Source organism: Capra hircus, chromosome 18 (assembly GCF_001704415.2).
Source record: "Capra hircus breed San Clemente chromosome 18, ASM170441v1, whole genome shotgun sequence".
Classification (NCBI taxonomy): domain Eukaryota; kingdom Metazoa; phylum Chordata; class Mammalia; order Artiodactyla; family Bovidae; genus Capra; species Capra hircus.
This window is the reverse complement of record NC_030825.1, coordinates 21,768,297-21,785,613: the sequence shown is the minus strand read 5'-3', so window position 1 is coordinate 21,785,613 and position 17,317 is coordinate 21,768,297. Positions and strand designations below refer to the sequence as shown.

Sequence of the window (17,317 nt, the reverse complement as noted above, 5' to 3'; positions counted from 1 at the left end):
AAACTATAAAAATTTTAAAAGAAAACATGGAAAAAGAGAGTGACGTCAGTTTAATGATGGTTCAAGTGCTCCCTCTGTCTCTTCCTTCAGTCTACAACCAGTAAAACATCCATAACTCAACTCTGCCCAGCAGACCAGGATGTTGGAGAATTGCACATGTCTATACCTAAAGACAATGGAACACCAACAGGAGGTGGAATCCAGGCAACGGCAGAATCACTGCCTGCACCGCTTTGCTGCTATGGCGGAGCCAGCAATCCCAGAGAAGCTGCAGCAGGGGAGGTGGTCCACGAACCACCAGCCTTTTGGCTGCAGTGGCGCTCACAACCAAAGGCACCATTCCTCCTACCCGCAGTGGCGCTGCCTGGAAACCAGCAATGCTGGTCACAGCAGAGATACCTGCTCTCCAGCTCCCCTTCCCCCTCCCCTACTCCCACAGTAACAAAGCCTGCACCTCGGTAGATCCCAAACGCGGTGAAGTGCCTGTGATCCTTGTGCCCCAAGCGTCGATGCCAGCAGCATCAAGGCACCAAAGACCACTGAGGCGCAATGACAACAGAGAAAATGACAAGGAAAGTGCCAACTCTCAAATACAACCAGAGGCAGCGCAGGTAAGAGAAACCAAAATTTGTGCTATAGCGCCACCTACTGAAAACCTAGAGAAAGGCCTCTGATTTCTAACCTGTAGAATTCCTAGAATCAAAATCAAGTAGGGTGGGCTGCGGGAAGCTTTACTAAAAAAGAAAGATGTTTGGTACTTCAAATGTGCCAGAAGGGGAACAACTCATCAAGCACAATGAAGAACCATGGTAACATGGTATCACAAAAAGAAAATGAATGTTCTCCGGAAACCAAACTCAGTCTCAGAACAATGAGATTTGATAGACCGTTCAAATGAAGCGTCAGACAGAAACTCAACCAGCTTCAAGAAAACTCAGAAAGGCAGTTCAATGTGTTCAGGAATAAACTTAGTGAACAGAAGTAATACTTTATAAAAGTGATTGAAACTCTAGAAAAGAAATTCTGGAGCTGAAGAACTTAACAAATGAGACGAAGAAAGTACTGGAAAGACAGCAGGCCATATGGAAGCTTGAAGATGGAAATCTAGAAATGATACAGGTAGAAAAGGAGGGAATTAAGACCAAAAAATGAGGAACTTCTATGAGGACTATCTAAGTCAATTAGGAAGGGCAACATTAGGATAATGGGTATACCAGAAGGAAACCAGAGGGAGAAAAGAACACACAGTTTATTTCAAGAAATAATAGCTGAGAACTTCCCCAAACTGGGGAAGGAACTGGATATGTAAGAAACTAAGAGAACATTTAATTACCTCATGCAGAAAGACCTTTTCCAAGACACATTATATTAAACCTGTTGAAACTCAGTGGCAGAGAAAGAATTTTAAAGGCAGCCAGCCATGGCGGGGGCGGGGGGGTGAAGGGGTGAAGGGGTTGGTGGGGGTGGGGGGAAGATGTTAACTTACAAAGTAAGCTATTAGCAGGTTTCTCAGAATAAACTCTACAGGTCAGCAGGGAGTGGCATATCCTACACATGATACTGAAAGATAAAAACTGCCAGTCAAAAATATTCTTTTCAGCAAAATTATCATTCAAATATGAAGAAGAAATAAAGGCTTTCCCCCAGACAAACTACACCTGAGAGAGTTCATCAACACTGTAACTGCCTTACAAAAAAACACTGAAATGACCTCTTCTACCTGAAATGAGAAGGAAAAAGTATACACAACTTTGAGTAGGGTGACAGAGAAAACTGAAACTCTAACATCAGAATATTAAACGTATCATAGAAAAAAGGTTAAAGGGAAATAATTTATAAAAATAACTTATAGCTACTTCAATTTGGTAACAAACTTGTAACAAGAAATAATTGAGGAAATCAGACATCTAAGACATAAAAGGGGAGAAGGAAAAGGTCAGAACTCATATAGGCAAGTAAAAACAAGATGCTGTCAACAGAAAAAAGGATATTTTAACTATGAGACATTTTATACAAACTTTACAGTAACAACAAAACATAAAAAGATGAAACTGAAAAAAAATCCCAGAAAAGCTCCAAACAGGAACCTAAGGAAAAAACCACAATGGACATACAGAGCAACCAGAAAACAAAAAATGAAAATGAAATGGCAGTACTATATTTTCATTTATCAATATTCATGCTAAATGTAAATGGACTGAATTCACCAATCAAAAGTCACAGAGTGGCTGGGTGAATTAAAATGCAAGACCCAACTATATGCTGCCTCCAGGAGACTCACTTCAGCTCTGCAGACAAGTAGGCTTAAAGTGAAGGGATGGAAGATGATGTTCCAAGCAAATGGTAGCCAGCAAAAGCAGGAGTAGCCAAACTCACAACAGAAAAAACAGGCTTCAAGCCAAAAAAGGTAACAAGAGACAAAGATGGACATTATATAATGATAAAGGGGACAATTCATCAAGAAGACATAATAAGAGTTATTCATATACATGCACTTAACACAGACGCATTAAACCAGAAGGACTGGATAGATTCGCACAGAACATTCTATCCAAACGGAGAATCCACTTTCGTCTCAAGTGCACATGAAGTATTGTCAAGAACAGACCATATGTTGGGACACAAAACAAACGTTAATGAAGTTAAGAATGGAATTATATCAAGTATCTTTTCTGAGCACAAAAGTGTGAAGTTAGATATCAACGACAAGAAGAAAGCTGAGAAAATCTACAAATATGAGAAGGCCAAACAAATGCTACAGAGTAAGAATTAGATCACCAAAAATAAAATAAAATACATGAAGACAAATGAAAATACGACATACCAAATCTATGGGGATGCAGCGAAAGCAATACCAAGAGGGAAAGGTGCAGTTATACAGGCCTACCCCGAGAAACCTGAAAAATCTCAAATCTAACCTTACATCTAAACGAACTATAAAAAGAAGAATGAAGCCCAAAGTTAGTAGAAGGCAAGAACTAATAAAAATCAAAGCAGAAATATGTGAAATAGACACTAAAAAGACAATAGGAAAGACAGATGAAATTCGGAGATGCTCCTTTGAAAAGATAAACAAAACTGACAAAACTTTTGCTAGTCTACGAAAAAAAGAGAGAAGGATCTGATAAATAAAAGAGGAGAAATAACAAGGATACCACAGAAATATAAAGGATGACAAGAGAATATTATGAACAACTATATGACTATGAATCAGACAACCCAGAATGGACAAATTCTTAGAATCATCCAACCTTCCAAGACTGAACCATGAAGAAACAGAAAATTTTAAGAGACTGATCACTAGTAAAGCGGTCGAAATAATAAAAAATTCCCCCCCCCAAAACAAAAGTCCAGGACCAGATAGCTTTACATGTGAATTCTACCAATCATTCAAGATTTAATACCTATCTTTCTCAATCTCTCCCAACAAACTGAAGAAGAGAGAATACTTCCTACTCATTCCATTAGGCCACCGTTACACCGACAGCAAAACCAGGGAAGACACTTCAAAGAAAATTACAGGCCAGTATCTCTGATGAACACAGACGCAAAAGTTCTCGATAAAATGCTAGCAAACCATACAATAACACATTAAACAGATCATACAACATGATCAAGTGGGATTTACCCACTTGAAAGGGTGTTTCAACATCCATGAACTAATCAATATGATACACCCATGAACAAAACGAAGGATAAAAACATGACTGTCTCAACAGATGAAGAAGCATCTGACAAGATTTAATATTCATTTATGATAAAAACTCTCAATAAAATTGGTATAGGAGGAATGTACCAAAAATATAAATAAGGCCATATATAGTAAACCTATATCTAATGTAATACTCCATGATGAAAACTTTAAGTTATTCCTTTAAGATCAGGAACAAGACAAGAATGCCCAATCTTGCCACTCTTATTCAACACAGTATTGGGAGTCCTAACCAGAGAAATAATGCAAGAAAAAGAAATGAAAGGTACCTGAATTGTAAAACAAGAGGTAAAACTGTAACTACTTGTGGATGACAAGATTTTATACATAGAATACTCTAAAAAATTCACCAAAAACCTTTTGGAAATAATAAAAAGAATATAGTAGTTGCAGGGTAGAAGATCAATATAAAAAAATATGGTGCATTTCTATATACTAACAATGAACTAACAAAAACGCAGTTAAGAGAATCCCATTTACAATTACAACAGAAAGAATACAACACTTGAATATAAACTTACCTGGGAGGTATGGGACCCGTACACTGAAAACTGTTAAGATTATTGTTGAAAGAAACTGAAGACAGAAATTAATGGAAATATACTTTGTGCTCATGGACTGAAGAATTAACATTATTAAAATGTCCAAATTACCTAAAGCAAACTATAGATTCAATGCAATTCCTATCATAATTCCAAGGACATTTTCTCAGAAACAGAACAAAAAACTCTAAAATTTATATAGAAACATAAAAAAACCCCAAATAGTCAAAGCAATCCTGAGAAAAATGGACAAAACTGGAGGTATCACACTCCCTGATTTCAAATTATATTACTAAGTTACAGCACTCAAAATAGCATGTTGTTGGCAAAAAACAGACAGAGACTAATGGAAAAGAACGGAGAGCCCAGAAATAAACCCACACATATATGAACAACTAATTTAAAACAAAGAAGCAAAGAACTTACAATGGAGACAGAATAGTCTTTTCAATAAATGGCACAAGGAAAACTGGACAGCCACATGAGAAAGAATGAAACTAGATCACTACCTTAACCCCCCCCACACAAGACAGCTCCAAATAGATCAGATACTTGCATGTAAGACCTGAAACCATACAACTCCTTGATGAAAACAAGCAGTACACTCTTTGCTCTTGGTCTTAGCAAACAGTTTTCTGAATATGTCTCCTCAGGCAAAGGAATTAAAAGCAAAAATAAAACGTGAGACTACATCAAACTAACATGCTTTTGTACAGGAAAGGAAGCCATCAAGAAATGAAAATGCAACCTACTGAATAGGAGAAAATATTTGCAAATTATATACCCAAGAAATAACACATACAACTCAACAACCAAAAAACAAAGAGCTAGGTTTAAAAAATGGGCAGAGGTATTCAATAGACATTGTTCCAAAGAAGACATACAAATGGACAACAGGCACGTGAAAAAGTGCTTAACATCACTAATTATTAGGGAAATGCAAATCAAAACAATAATGAGATACTACCTCACACCAGTCAGAATGGCTATAATCAAAAAGATAAGAGATAACAAGTGTTAGAGAGGATGTGAAAAAAAGGAACCTTCATACAGTTTTGGTGGAAACGTTAAGTTGTTGCAGACATTATGGAAAGCAGTACAGAGACTCTTCAAAAAATTAAGAACCAGAACTTCCACGTGATCCAGCTATTCCACTTCTGGGTATTTAGCCAAAGAATAAGAAAATACTAATTTAAAAAGATTTATGTTCATCTCAGCATTATTTACAATAGCCAAGATATCGAAAGAACCAAAGCCCCACTGATGGATGAATGGATAAACATGTGGTATATATGTATATATAAAATGGACTAGTACTCAATTGTAAGAAAAGATGAAACCTTGTCATTTGCAACAACATGGATAGATAGACCCAAAGGGTATTAAACTAAATGACATAAATCAGATGGAAAAAGACAAACACCACAGATTTCACTCATATGTGGATTATTTAAAAAAACAAACAACAGTTACAGACCAAACCAAACACACAGTTACAGAAAACAGAGCAGTGGTTATGGGGGGTGGGGAGGACAAATGCGTAAAGGAGGCCGACTGTACAGTGACAGGTGGGAAATAAACTTTTGGTGGTGGTGATGCTGCAGTGTGTACAAAAATAAAAATATGACACTGTATACACAAGACATACAATACTAGAAATCAATAAAAACTTGCTATCAAATATTTTTAAAAATAGAGGAAAAGCTTCATAATGTTGTCTTTGGCAATGATTTCTTGATTATGACACCGAAAGCACAGACAAAAAGGAAAAAACAGACAAACTGGGTAACACCAAATTTTTGTTTTCTCAAAGTACACTATCAGGACAGTGAAAAGATAATGCATAGAATGGGAAAAAATGCTTGCTAATCATATACCTTATGAGAGATTAATAGCCAGAATATATAAAGAACTTCTACAACTTAACAAAAAACCAAGAACCTACCAGCTGGCTCAATGGTTAAGAAACTGCCTGCAATAAAGGAAACTTGGGTTTGACCCCTGGGTTGGGAAAATCTCCAGGAGAAGGGAATAGCTACCCACTCCAGTACTCTTGCCTGGATAGTTCCATGAACAGAGGAGCATGGTGGGCTACAGCCCATGGGGTCGCCAAGAGTCAGGCACGAACTGAGTGGCTAACACTTTCATTTTCAAGTTAGAAAATGAGTAAAGGACTAAATACAAGCACGCCACACTTTCAGACCACTGCAATAGAGCAAGTGTTGTGGAAAACCGAGTCATGCAAAGGTTTTGGTCTCCCACTGCATGTAAAAGGCATGCTTACACTATGCTGTAATGTAGTAAGTACATAACAGTGTTATGTCTAAGAAAATAATGCACATACCTCAGTAAAAAATATTGTACTGCTTAAAAATGCTAACTGCCATCTGAGCTTTCAGGAAGTCATTAATTTTTTTGCAATAATAACATCAAATATCACTGATCACAGATCACCATAATACATACAATAATGAAAAAGTTTGTAATGTTGTGATAATTACTAAAATGTAACACAGAAACATGAAGTGAGCAAATGCTGAAAAAATGGCGCTGACCAACTTGCCTAAGGCAGAGGAGCCACAAGACTTCAACGTGCAAAATAGAAATGCAGTGTCTGTGAAGTGCAATAAAATGAGGTGTTCACTAAAGAAGGCATACAAATGGCCAAGAAGCATGGAAAGATACTCAGCACCACTCATCATTAGGGAAAATAAAAATCACATTTCACATAGCCATTAGGATGGCTACTGTTAAAAAAAAGAGGATGGGGACTAACCCTATTGCATTGCTGGAGGGAATGTAAAATGGAACAGCTGCTGTGAAAACAGCTGGTGGTCCTCAAAAATTTGAATAGATTTTAAATTTTAATATTCTGATAGTAAAGTTTAATATTCAATATAGAATATTCATATTTAGTTAGGGAGTTGGATAACCAACAAGAACCTACTGGATAGCACAAGGACCTCTGTTCCAGGTTACGTGGCAGTCTAGATGGGAGGGAAGTTTGGGGGAAAACAAACATGTATATGTATGGCTGAATTCTTTTGCTGTCCACCTGAAACTATTACAACATTGTTAACTGGCTATACTCCAGTGGAAAATAAAAAAATTTTAAATAAACAATATTTATATGATCCAGCAATTCCACTTCTAGGTATAGTATATACCTAAAAGTAAAAACTGAAAACCTATATGCAAAAACTGAAATCAGAGATTCAGAGAGATAACTCTACGCCAGTATCCATAGTGGCTTTATTCATAATAGCCAAAAGCAGAAACAACTCAAGTGTTCAACAATAGATGAAACGATAAACAAAAATGCATATGTAAAATGGAAAATTATTCAGCCATAAAAAGGACTGAAATTCTTAGAAACGTACTAAGTGTAATAAATCAGACACAAAAGGACAAATATTCCATTTATATGAGGTATCTAGAACAGGGAAATTCATGGAGACAGAAAGTCAGATAGAGGTTACCTGGGGCTGGGGGAATAGGGAATGGAAGTTATTATTTAATGGGTATAGAGTTTTAATTTGGGATGTTACCTAAGTTCTGCAAGTGGATAGTGGTGATGGCTGTATGATGCTGTGACTGCTTAATGCCACTGAACTGTCCACTTAAAAATGGCTTAGGGTATACTTTACCATAGTTTAAAAATATGTATAACCGCTATAGAAGGGCATTTGGCAAAACCCCGCAGTGGCCACAGGACTGGAAAAGGTCAGTTTTCATTCCAGTTCCAAAGGGCAGGGCTGACGAATGTTCAAATTACCTGACAATTGCACTCACCTCCCATGCTAGTAAGTGAAGTGAAGTTGCTCAGTCGTGTGACTCTTTGTGACCCTGTGGACTGTAGCTGGCCAGGCTCCTCAGTCCATGGGATTCTACAGGCAAGAATACTGGAGTGGGTTGCCATTTCCTTCTCCAGAGGATCTTCCCAACCCAGGGATCAAACCCAGGTTTCCCACATTGCAGGCAGACGCTTTAACCTCTGAGCCGCCAGGGGCTAGTAAGGTTATGCTCAAAATCCTTCAAGCTAGGCTTCACCAGTACTTGAATCGAGAACCTCCAGATGTACAAGCTGGATTTAGAAAAGGCAGAGGAACCAGAGATCAAATTGCCAACATCCACTGCATCATAGAGAAAGCAAGGGAATTCTAGAAAAGCATCTACATCTATTTCATTGACTATGTGAAAGCCTTTGCCAGTGTGGATCACAAACAAACTGTGGAAAATTCTTCAAGAGATAGGACACCAGACCATCTAACCTGTCTCCTGAGAAACCTGTATGAGGGTCAGGGAGCAACAGTTAGAACTGGACATGGAACAACAGACTGGTTCCAAACTGGGAAAGGAGAACGACAAGTCTGTATACTGTCACCCTGTTTATTTAACTTATATGCAGAGTACATCATGCAAAATGCCAGGCTAGATGAGTAGCAAGCTATAATCAAGATTGCTGGGAGAAATATCAACTTCAGATTAGTACCACTCAAATGGCAGAAAGCAAAGAGGAATTAAAGAGCCTCTTGATGAAGGTGAAGGAGGAGAGTGAAAAATCTGGCTGAAAACTCAGCATTAAAAAACTAAGATCATAGCATCCGGTCCCATTACTTCATGGCAAATAGAAGGGAAAAAGTGGAGGCAGTGACAGATTTTCTGTTCTCAGGCTCCAAAATCATTGCAGATGGTCACTGCAATCATGAAATTAGAAGACGCTTGCTTCTTGGCTATAACAAACCTAGACAGCATGTTAAAAAGCAAAGACATCACTTTGCTGACAAAACCAATAAGCCACGGTCCTTCCAGTAGTCATGTACAGATTTGAGAGCTGGACCACAAAGTAGGCTGAGTACTGAAGAACTGATGCTGAGTCTCCTGCATTGCAGGTGGATTCTTTATTGTCTGAGCCACCCCGGAAGCCCAATGTATATTCTAGAATTGAACAAATAAATATACTGTAGATAATCAGAGTCAGATTTCTCACTGGAAGAGAAGGAAAGGGCGTTTTGGAAATATGGTTGATTCTAAGGCTTAAAAGAGAAAACAAATGTTGAGCCTGGTTCATTTTTACTTTCTGTATCAGAAAAGGAAGCGGTTAAAAAATAACAGGCTTACCCAAAGAGTACAAGATGCAACCTGAAGGAGCTCCCAATGGCCAAAGCTGGGCTGTTTAGCACCAAAGTAAATGCTATCATAGAATTATATATATATATATATGTATATATATATATATATATATAATAGAGTAAAATAAATATCCATGAGCTCATAGTGACACAAATAGAATACATAAATGAGGAGGAAGAATAGCTTTTCCTCACAAAATTGTAATTAACAAATGTAGAAAGACTGATGGAAACAGAAAACCACCTTGAAGTAAATACTATAGTAATAGTTATTACAGGCAGAAACCACTAATGGATGCTAATGTTAGTGAGCAAAAGGGTATTTGCATACTCTGAGTTATTAATTTGAAAAGAAAAATCATTAAGTTTATAGTGTAGAAATGTGGCAGATAGTACCTTAAGAAAGTGATCCAAGTTAGTGTGAGGCAAACCCACATTACGTACTGAGAAAGGTGGAATGTGATTTCTATTGTATTCTTGACAGACACGTATAACCTCAGTTCATGAGAGAGAGATCATCAGAGAAACCTAAACCGATGGACATTCTACTAAGTAGCTAGCTAGTGCTCTTCAAATGCATCCAGGTCATTAAACACTGAGAAAGTGCTATAAACAGAGGAGATATGACAAAAGCAATCTGCGATTCTGGATCAGAAAAGGACATTAATGAGAAAATTAGTGGGTTTTGAGTAAGGTCTATAAACTGGTTAATAATACTGCATCAGTGTTAACATTCAGCTTTACTATGGTATTGTAAGATGTTACCATTAGGTGAATCTGAGTGAAGGACACAGGAGAACGCTACTATTTTACAACTTTTTGTAAGCTTAAAATTACTTTAAAAAATTTAAAAAAGAAAACAGTCTACCTAAATCTTTCGGGGAACATGGTTTGGTGGATTCATATTTACCAAGATGACTTCATACTACTGATAATTACTTTTAATTTTGAGAATCCTGAGAGAAGTCTCCACTTTTTGCACTCCCTACCATATATCCTTATAACTGGTAGTGTTGCAATTTATGCATTACTATGCTTTTTTTCACCTATGACAAGTCAATTCTTTAAGAATACATACTAAGACCTACTTACTTCTACATTCTGTGACTAGCAGTCTTTGTCAAAAGGAAATGCTCAATAATTATATTTTGAGTAAATGATTATATAAAAGATCTCACTGCTATAGAAATTATTTACTTACGCTCCACAAAGGAAGTAAAGAGCATTCTGAACCTGCTTAGCCGACTACCTTCATCTGCCCACATGCGTATCACCCCAACTCCTGTCTTCAGCATTACATCATTGGCCACAGTGCTGCAAAATTTGGCCTTCAGATTTTCAATAGAACTGCTTCCATCGTAGACTGCAACGAAGTTTCTCTTGCATTCATTTGAGTGCTCCATTTGATAATCTAGGAACCTCAAATAAATCTGTAACATTAAAAGAAAGAAAAACAGTGCTTTAAAAAGGACATTAATTTTAATTTTCTAGTTCTATTATCCAATCAATATGTAACGCGGACTGAACTGAATTATAACAGCTGACAGAAAAAACAAGAGATAAAAGGCTGATGCCTAAGAAGGTAACAGAACCAATACTAATGTTGTTTCTTTGGTTGTCTTAATAATGGAACCAAGCGTTAAGGAACCTAAAGCTTGCATTTCGTCTATAAAGAAAAACTTACTGCTTCATGAGGCATGACTATCGTACATGTTTTCCTTGTTATAAAAACAATCTTGTGGTACTGACAAACTGGGAAAATAAAAGAAACATTCATAATTCTTTCACTCTATCAAGTACTATGATTAACTTTTTTCAGTTTTTTCCACATTTTTAAAACCTAAGCCTAATTTTAAGATACACTCTGCTTTTGCTGTAACACATCAGAACTTACCTATCACTTCATAACTGTAATCATTCCTATGATGTCATTTATTTACCCACTATCCTACTGTTGCACATGTAAGTGGTTTTATGACTTTACTCCATAAATGAACAATTTCTAACTTTTCAGTCACAAAGATTTAAACTGGAGTTTCAAAATAAGCACTAGTATTCTATTGCTTAGTATCCCCTTTCCTCGAATGTCATAGGCAGTCTGCTACCCAGCACTCAGTCTTCTTAAAATGTCCTTGACCCATTCTTATTTGAAGAGTTACATTAGACTTTAGGCTTAGAAACACCTTGAGCAAAATCTCCAAAAGAACAGTGAAACAGGTACTATTCTTTATGGGCTGGGAGGAAATTAAGGCTCACTGGGACTAAAGAACTTGCCCAAGGTTACTTAGAGCGAGGATGTGAACCTAAGTCGGTCTGAATCTTATTAAGATGTATGTTCTTCACATTCCCTGGGATGCCTTTTATGTGTGTACATACATGCACACACACATACACTCTTCACATACATGGTTCATTTTTGCATATAGTTGCTCATATGTGACTCTACAATTAAAGTAAAATTTTAATGAATGAAGAATAAAGATTTCTTTGATTGCCACTGGAGATGTCTAGTGGGTATTCACCTTGCTGATTGCTATCTCTGAGGTAGCAGTATGATGCCACACCCACCCTGTAATTTAAAGGGTGTCATAAAACAAAAACATCCCCCCCCCGCAAAATACCTTGATGACATAAAACTAAGAACAAAAACTGAAAAATATATCTAAGAGTTAAATTTTGACCAGTAACTCTGGCTTATCTGAAATGACCAATTTGCCACTTTCATGAGCAAAATTACTGCTAATGTACTTCCATTTCAAAACTTCACTAAACCTCATAAATGTATTTTAACACAGAAGTAATATGTTTGTTTAAAATATACAATCTGTCTTCATTACTTTCTCTATCATTTATATAACCAGAATATTCTGCCCATGGCTGTCTGGTGGTGAGTATCACTAATATTCGTTTTATTTGTCTTCTCCATTAGACTCTATGGTCTTCCAATTAGAGTGTCAATGTGCTATCCAGTATAATTCTTGCTCAGAAAGAGCAATCAATGAAAAAGTGAGTAGGTTCGTAAAACCTAGTTTTGATAGAGTTGAATATCAGGAAGACCATCAAAAAGTCTGAAGTATTTACTCTCTACTGTTTTTTTAAATCCAAAGAAACATACCTATATAAGGCCATAGTAAATGTGCCTTAAATAGGTAACATTTAAAAATCAAAGTTTTAAGGTAAGTCATATGACAAAAATAACATTCTTTGCTATTGTGAATACAGTTAAATATTGACAATAGTTTAATTCAAATAATCTTCAGAAAATATTTCTAACATTATGAGGCTAACAAACTGAAATGGGTGGATTGGGGCACAAACTACTCTTCTCTCACCCAGACTGCAGATCTTTAATTAAACACAAACACTCTTGGCCTCTTACCTACTCCTATACCCTCCCAGGGAAGTGGAGAGAGTCACCTGGATCGGGGATGGTATTTGTTCACTTTTCCTCTCCTCCTTCCCTGGACCAGTGAATGAGAATAACAGTGACCTAGGTAAGTGGGTCTCTTCTGTAGATGCAGTTTCCTCGGATGGGATGTTCCAGTCTAGTCTTAGGTAGGAGGTGGACCTGGTGAGTAGGGAATTAGCAGGTCTAGATGGATTCTCTCACTATAAGCTTCCTAGCCTTTATTATAATCAAGGGGCTATTCTGAAGCTCCACTGTCTCAACTGGTTCATAACTCCAATGGGGAAAAGGACGCTTTTTATTAGAGGCCTCAAAGACCACAAAAGAAATGCAATGAGATCCTCAGAAAGCTGTTATTTTTATGGAAAGGCCACTGATAAAACAGATTAAAACACTACTTAAATGCAAACACCGACGACTTTTATATGTAAGTGAATTTTTCTTGAACATCACCCGCAGTAAACTAGTTCACCCCATTTTCAGTATTCAAGGGTTATTGTGGCCTTTAACATTTTCTCTTTTAAATTCCTCAAATAAAATCATGTTTATTCTTCTAGTTGAACTCATTTAAAAAATTTTGATACAATTCCCACGTCAAGTGTTTTTTTTGTTAACTTTAAAAAATCAATTTACTTTTATATATTAAAAGTAACCTTCAATATTTAAGATTCTAGGTTACATTTCTAAAAAACTTATGCATATAAAATCATTTCATGAGGTATTTTATAAAAGAGCCACATTGAAAGTATTAATTTCACTTATTTAAATTATTAAATATTAAAAACCCCTCAAAACCCACAAACCCCACCTCACCTCTGCACAGTCATCCCTCAGTAGCAATGAGTAATTGGTTCTAGGAAGGTTCTGCTCTGGATACCAAAATCCGCAGGTGCTCAAGTCCTATGATGCAACCTTTGTATTTGTGGTTTTGTGTCTATAGACACAACCAGCTGCAGATTGTATAGCACTATAATATTTACTGAATAAAACCTACATATGTGGACTTGTACAGTTCAATTCTGTGTACAGTTGACCCTTGAACATGGGTTTCAAATATGCAGGTCCATTTATGTGGATTTTATTCAATAATCACATACTGTAGTATTACACTACGCTTCCCTGGTGGCTCAGATGGTAAAAGAATCCGCCTAAAATGCGGGAGACCTGTTCGATTCCTGGTTCGGGAAGATCCCCTGGAGAAGGGAATGGCAACCCACTCCAGTATTCCTGTCTGGAGAATCCCATGGACAGAGGAGACGGGCAGGCTACAGACCATTGGGTTGCAAAGAGCTTAACATGACTGAGTGACTAACACTTTCACTTTCTTTCATGGTACTACACAGTCTGTAGCTGGTTAAATCTGAGGATGTGGAACCTCAGATACCAAGGGTTGACTATAAAGTTATACTCAGAATTTCAACTGTGAGTGGTCAGTGACCCTAGCCTCTATGTCGTTCAAGGGTCAACTATACAACTAGAGCCATCTATGTTCCTACTATCTTTCCAATATTCCCTGTTTTGAGTATAATTTTTATAATTACTATGTACATTTTTAGACTTTTAAATTTATGTATCTATAAAAACATATAGTATTTTTATTTGTGTATTTTAAAATCTTGTATCAGTTGTAGAAATAAGTCACTACTTATCCATTTTCCTTTTGGACATTTAGCTTGCTTCCACTTTTTTTGTTTTGTTTTGAATTTTTTTTAGTTTATTATTTTTTTAATTTTAAAATCTTTAATTCTTACATGCATTCCCAAACATGAACCCCCCTCCCACCTCCCTCCCCATAACATCTCTCTGGGTCATCCCCATGCACCGGCCCCAAGCATGCTGTATCCTGCGTCAGACATAGACAGGCGATTCAATTCTTACATGATAGTATACATGTTAGAATGCCATTCTCCCAAATCATCCCACCCTCTCCCTCTCCCTCTCCCTCTGAGTCCAAAAGTCCATTATACACATCTGTGTCTTTTTTCCTGTCTTGCATACAGGGTCGTCATTGCCATCTTCCTAAATTCCATATATATGTGTTAGTATACTGTATTGATGTTTTTCTTTCTGGCTTACTTCACTCTGTATAATCGGCTCCAGTTTCATCCATCTCATCAGAACTGATTCAAATGAATTCTTTTTAACGGCTGAGTAATACTCCATTGTGTATATGTACCACAGCTTTCTTATCCATTCATCTGCTGATGGACATCTAGGTTGTTTCCATGTCCTGGCTATTATAAACAGTGCTGCGATGAACATTGGGGTACATGTGTCTCTTTCAATTCTGGTTTCCTCAGTGTGTATGCTCAGCAGTGGGATTGCTGGGTCATAAGGTAGTTCTATTTGCAATTTTTTAAGGAATCTCCACACTGTTCTCCATAGTGGCTGTACTAGTTTGCATTCCCACCAACAGTGTAGGAGGGTTCCCTTTTCTCCACACCCTCTCCAGCATTTATTGCTTGCAGATTTTTGGATCACAGCCATTCTGACTGGTGTGAAGTGGTACCTCATTGTGGTTTTGATTTGCATTTCTCTAATAATGTTGCTTCCACTTTTTAAAATATTAAATATTGCTGTAAACATTCTTGCATTCTGATTACGCTCTCACACGATGAGCATCTGGGTACACATCTAGAAACGTGGTTGCTGTGTCATAAGACATGACCATTTTCATCTTTACCAGGGTATGTCCAATGGCTTTCCCAAGTTGAGAGCATCTCCATTCTTCAATCCTTGTTGATACTTGGTCACATGAAGACATTCAGTCACATCCCAAGTAAGATAAAATAAGATTCTCTGACGCACAGGGTCAAGTGACAGACACCATCATCAAGAACAGTTCCATCACCCGCCCCCCGCCCCCCCCTGAAAAATCCTGTCCAGGTCCTCAGCGGTCCAAATCCATCTTCAACTCTAATTGCTGGCAACCAATCTTCTGCTGTTCTGTAGTTCCACCTTTCCCACAAATGTTACAATTTCATATAAATGAAATAATAGTATACTCTGAGTCAGGATTCCTTCAGTTAGCACAATGCATGTGAGATTCTTCTATGCATCTGCATCCCCAATGGTTTGTATCTCATTACTCCTGAACAGATTTCACTACACAGATGTACCACAGTTTATTAACAACTGAAGAGTATTTGGATTGTTTCCAGTTTATGTCTATTATGGATGAAGCTACTGTAAACATTTACCTTCAAGTTTTTTGTGTGTAAACATGTTTTTCTTTCTCCTGGCTACCCTGCCAGGAGACTGCTCACTCACGTGGTAACTTTATAGGAAATCACCAAGCTGTTTTCCAAAATGGCTATATCATTCTGTATTTCTACCAGGAGTCTTACTACATTCCCAATTGCTCTATATAGCTCCCAGCACCTGGTACTGTCTGTTTTAAAATATTAGTTACTGTAACAGAGGTAGAGAGCTATTCCACTGTGGTTTTAATTCTCAGTTTTGAAATGTCGAAATATTCTCTGGTGCCTGTTCAAAATCTCTTACTCATTTTTAAATTAGGTACTTTTCTTATAGTTGAGTTTTGAGTTCTGGATTAAAGAAATCTTTTGACAAGTGATTTACAAATATTTTCTCTTAGTGGCTTTTCTTTTCATTCAACAGTGAAAAGGAAAAGCTTTAATTTTAATGAAGTTCAATTTATAGTTTTTAAAAAATAGATTCTTCTTTGATGTCTTATCTAAGAACTCTCCCTAACCCAAAGTTTTCAACTATGTTTTCTTCTAAAAGTTTTACAGTATTACACTTGTGTTTATAATCCAGTTTAGGTTAGCTTTTAATATAAGGTATAAATACAGTTCAGTTCAGTCGCTCAATCCTGTCCGACTCTTTGCAACCCCATGAATAGCAGCACGCCAGGCCTTCCTGTCCATCACCATCTCCCGGAGTTCACTCAGACTCACATCCATCGAGTCCGTGATATCATCCAGCCATCTCATCCTCAGTCGTCCCCTTCTCCTCCTGCCCCGAATCCCTCCCAGCATCAGAGTCTTTTCCAATGAGTCAGCTCTTCGCATGAGGTGGCCAAAATACTGGAGCTTCAGCTTTAGCATTATTCCTTCCAAAGAAATCCCAGGGTTGATCTCCTTCAGGATACAGGTATAGGTTAAAATTCTTTTTTTTTTTTAATATGGGTATCTGGTTGTTCTTAGCACCATTTGTTGAAGACAAGACTATCCACTGAACTGACATCGTATCTCCAACGGAAAAAATAAATCATATTTGTGTGACTCCTTTTCTGAGTTCTATTCTGTTCCACTGATCTGTGTGTCTGTCATTTGTAAGTACCACACTGTCTTGGTTACTGAAGATCTGAAATCAGGTAGTGAGTATTTGTATTTTTTGAACATTGTTTTGGCTCTTATAATTCCTTGCATTTTCCTTATACTCTAAAAACAGTTTGCCTACATTTACAAAAACATAGCAGGGGTTTTAATTTGAACTGTGCTTGTTTATACAGATCTATTTCAGAACAACTTCTGTTAACACTATTGAGTCCACCTCAATA

General features: G+C 37.2%; 1 protein-coding gene across 2 annotated transcripts in view; it reads right to left on the bottom strand.

Annotated features, from left to right (window-relative positions):
• The window catches only part of NETO2 (neuropilin and tolloid like 2), a 67,974-nt gene that overhangs the window by 16,918 nt on the left and 33,739 nt on the right, over positions 1–17,317 (bottom strand). For both annotated transcript variants that reach the window (XM_018061971.1, XM_018061972.1), the window contains exon 7: positions 10,588–10,816. In XM_018061971.1, coding sequence (XP_017917460.1) covers positions 10,588–10,816 — 229 coding nt within the window. The remainder of the gene's footprint in view (positions 1–10,587; positions 10,817–17,317) is intronic.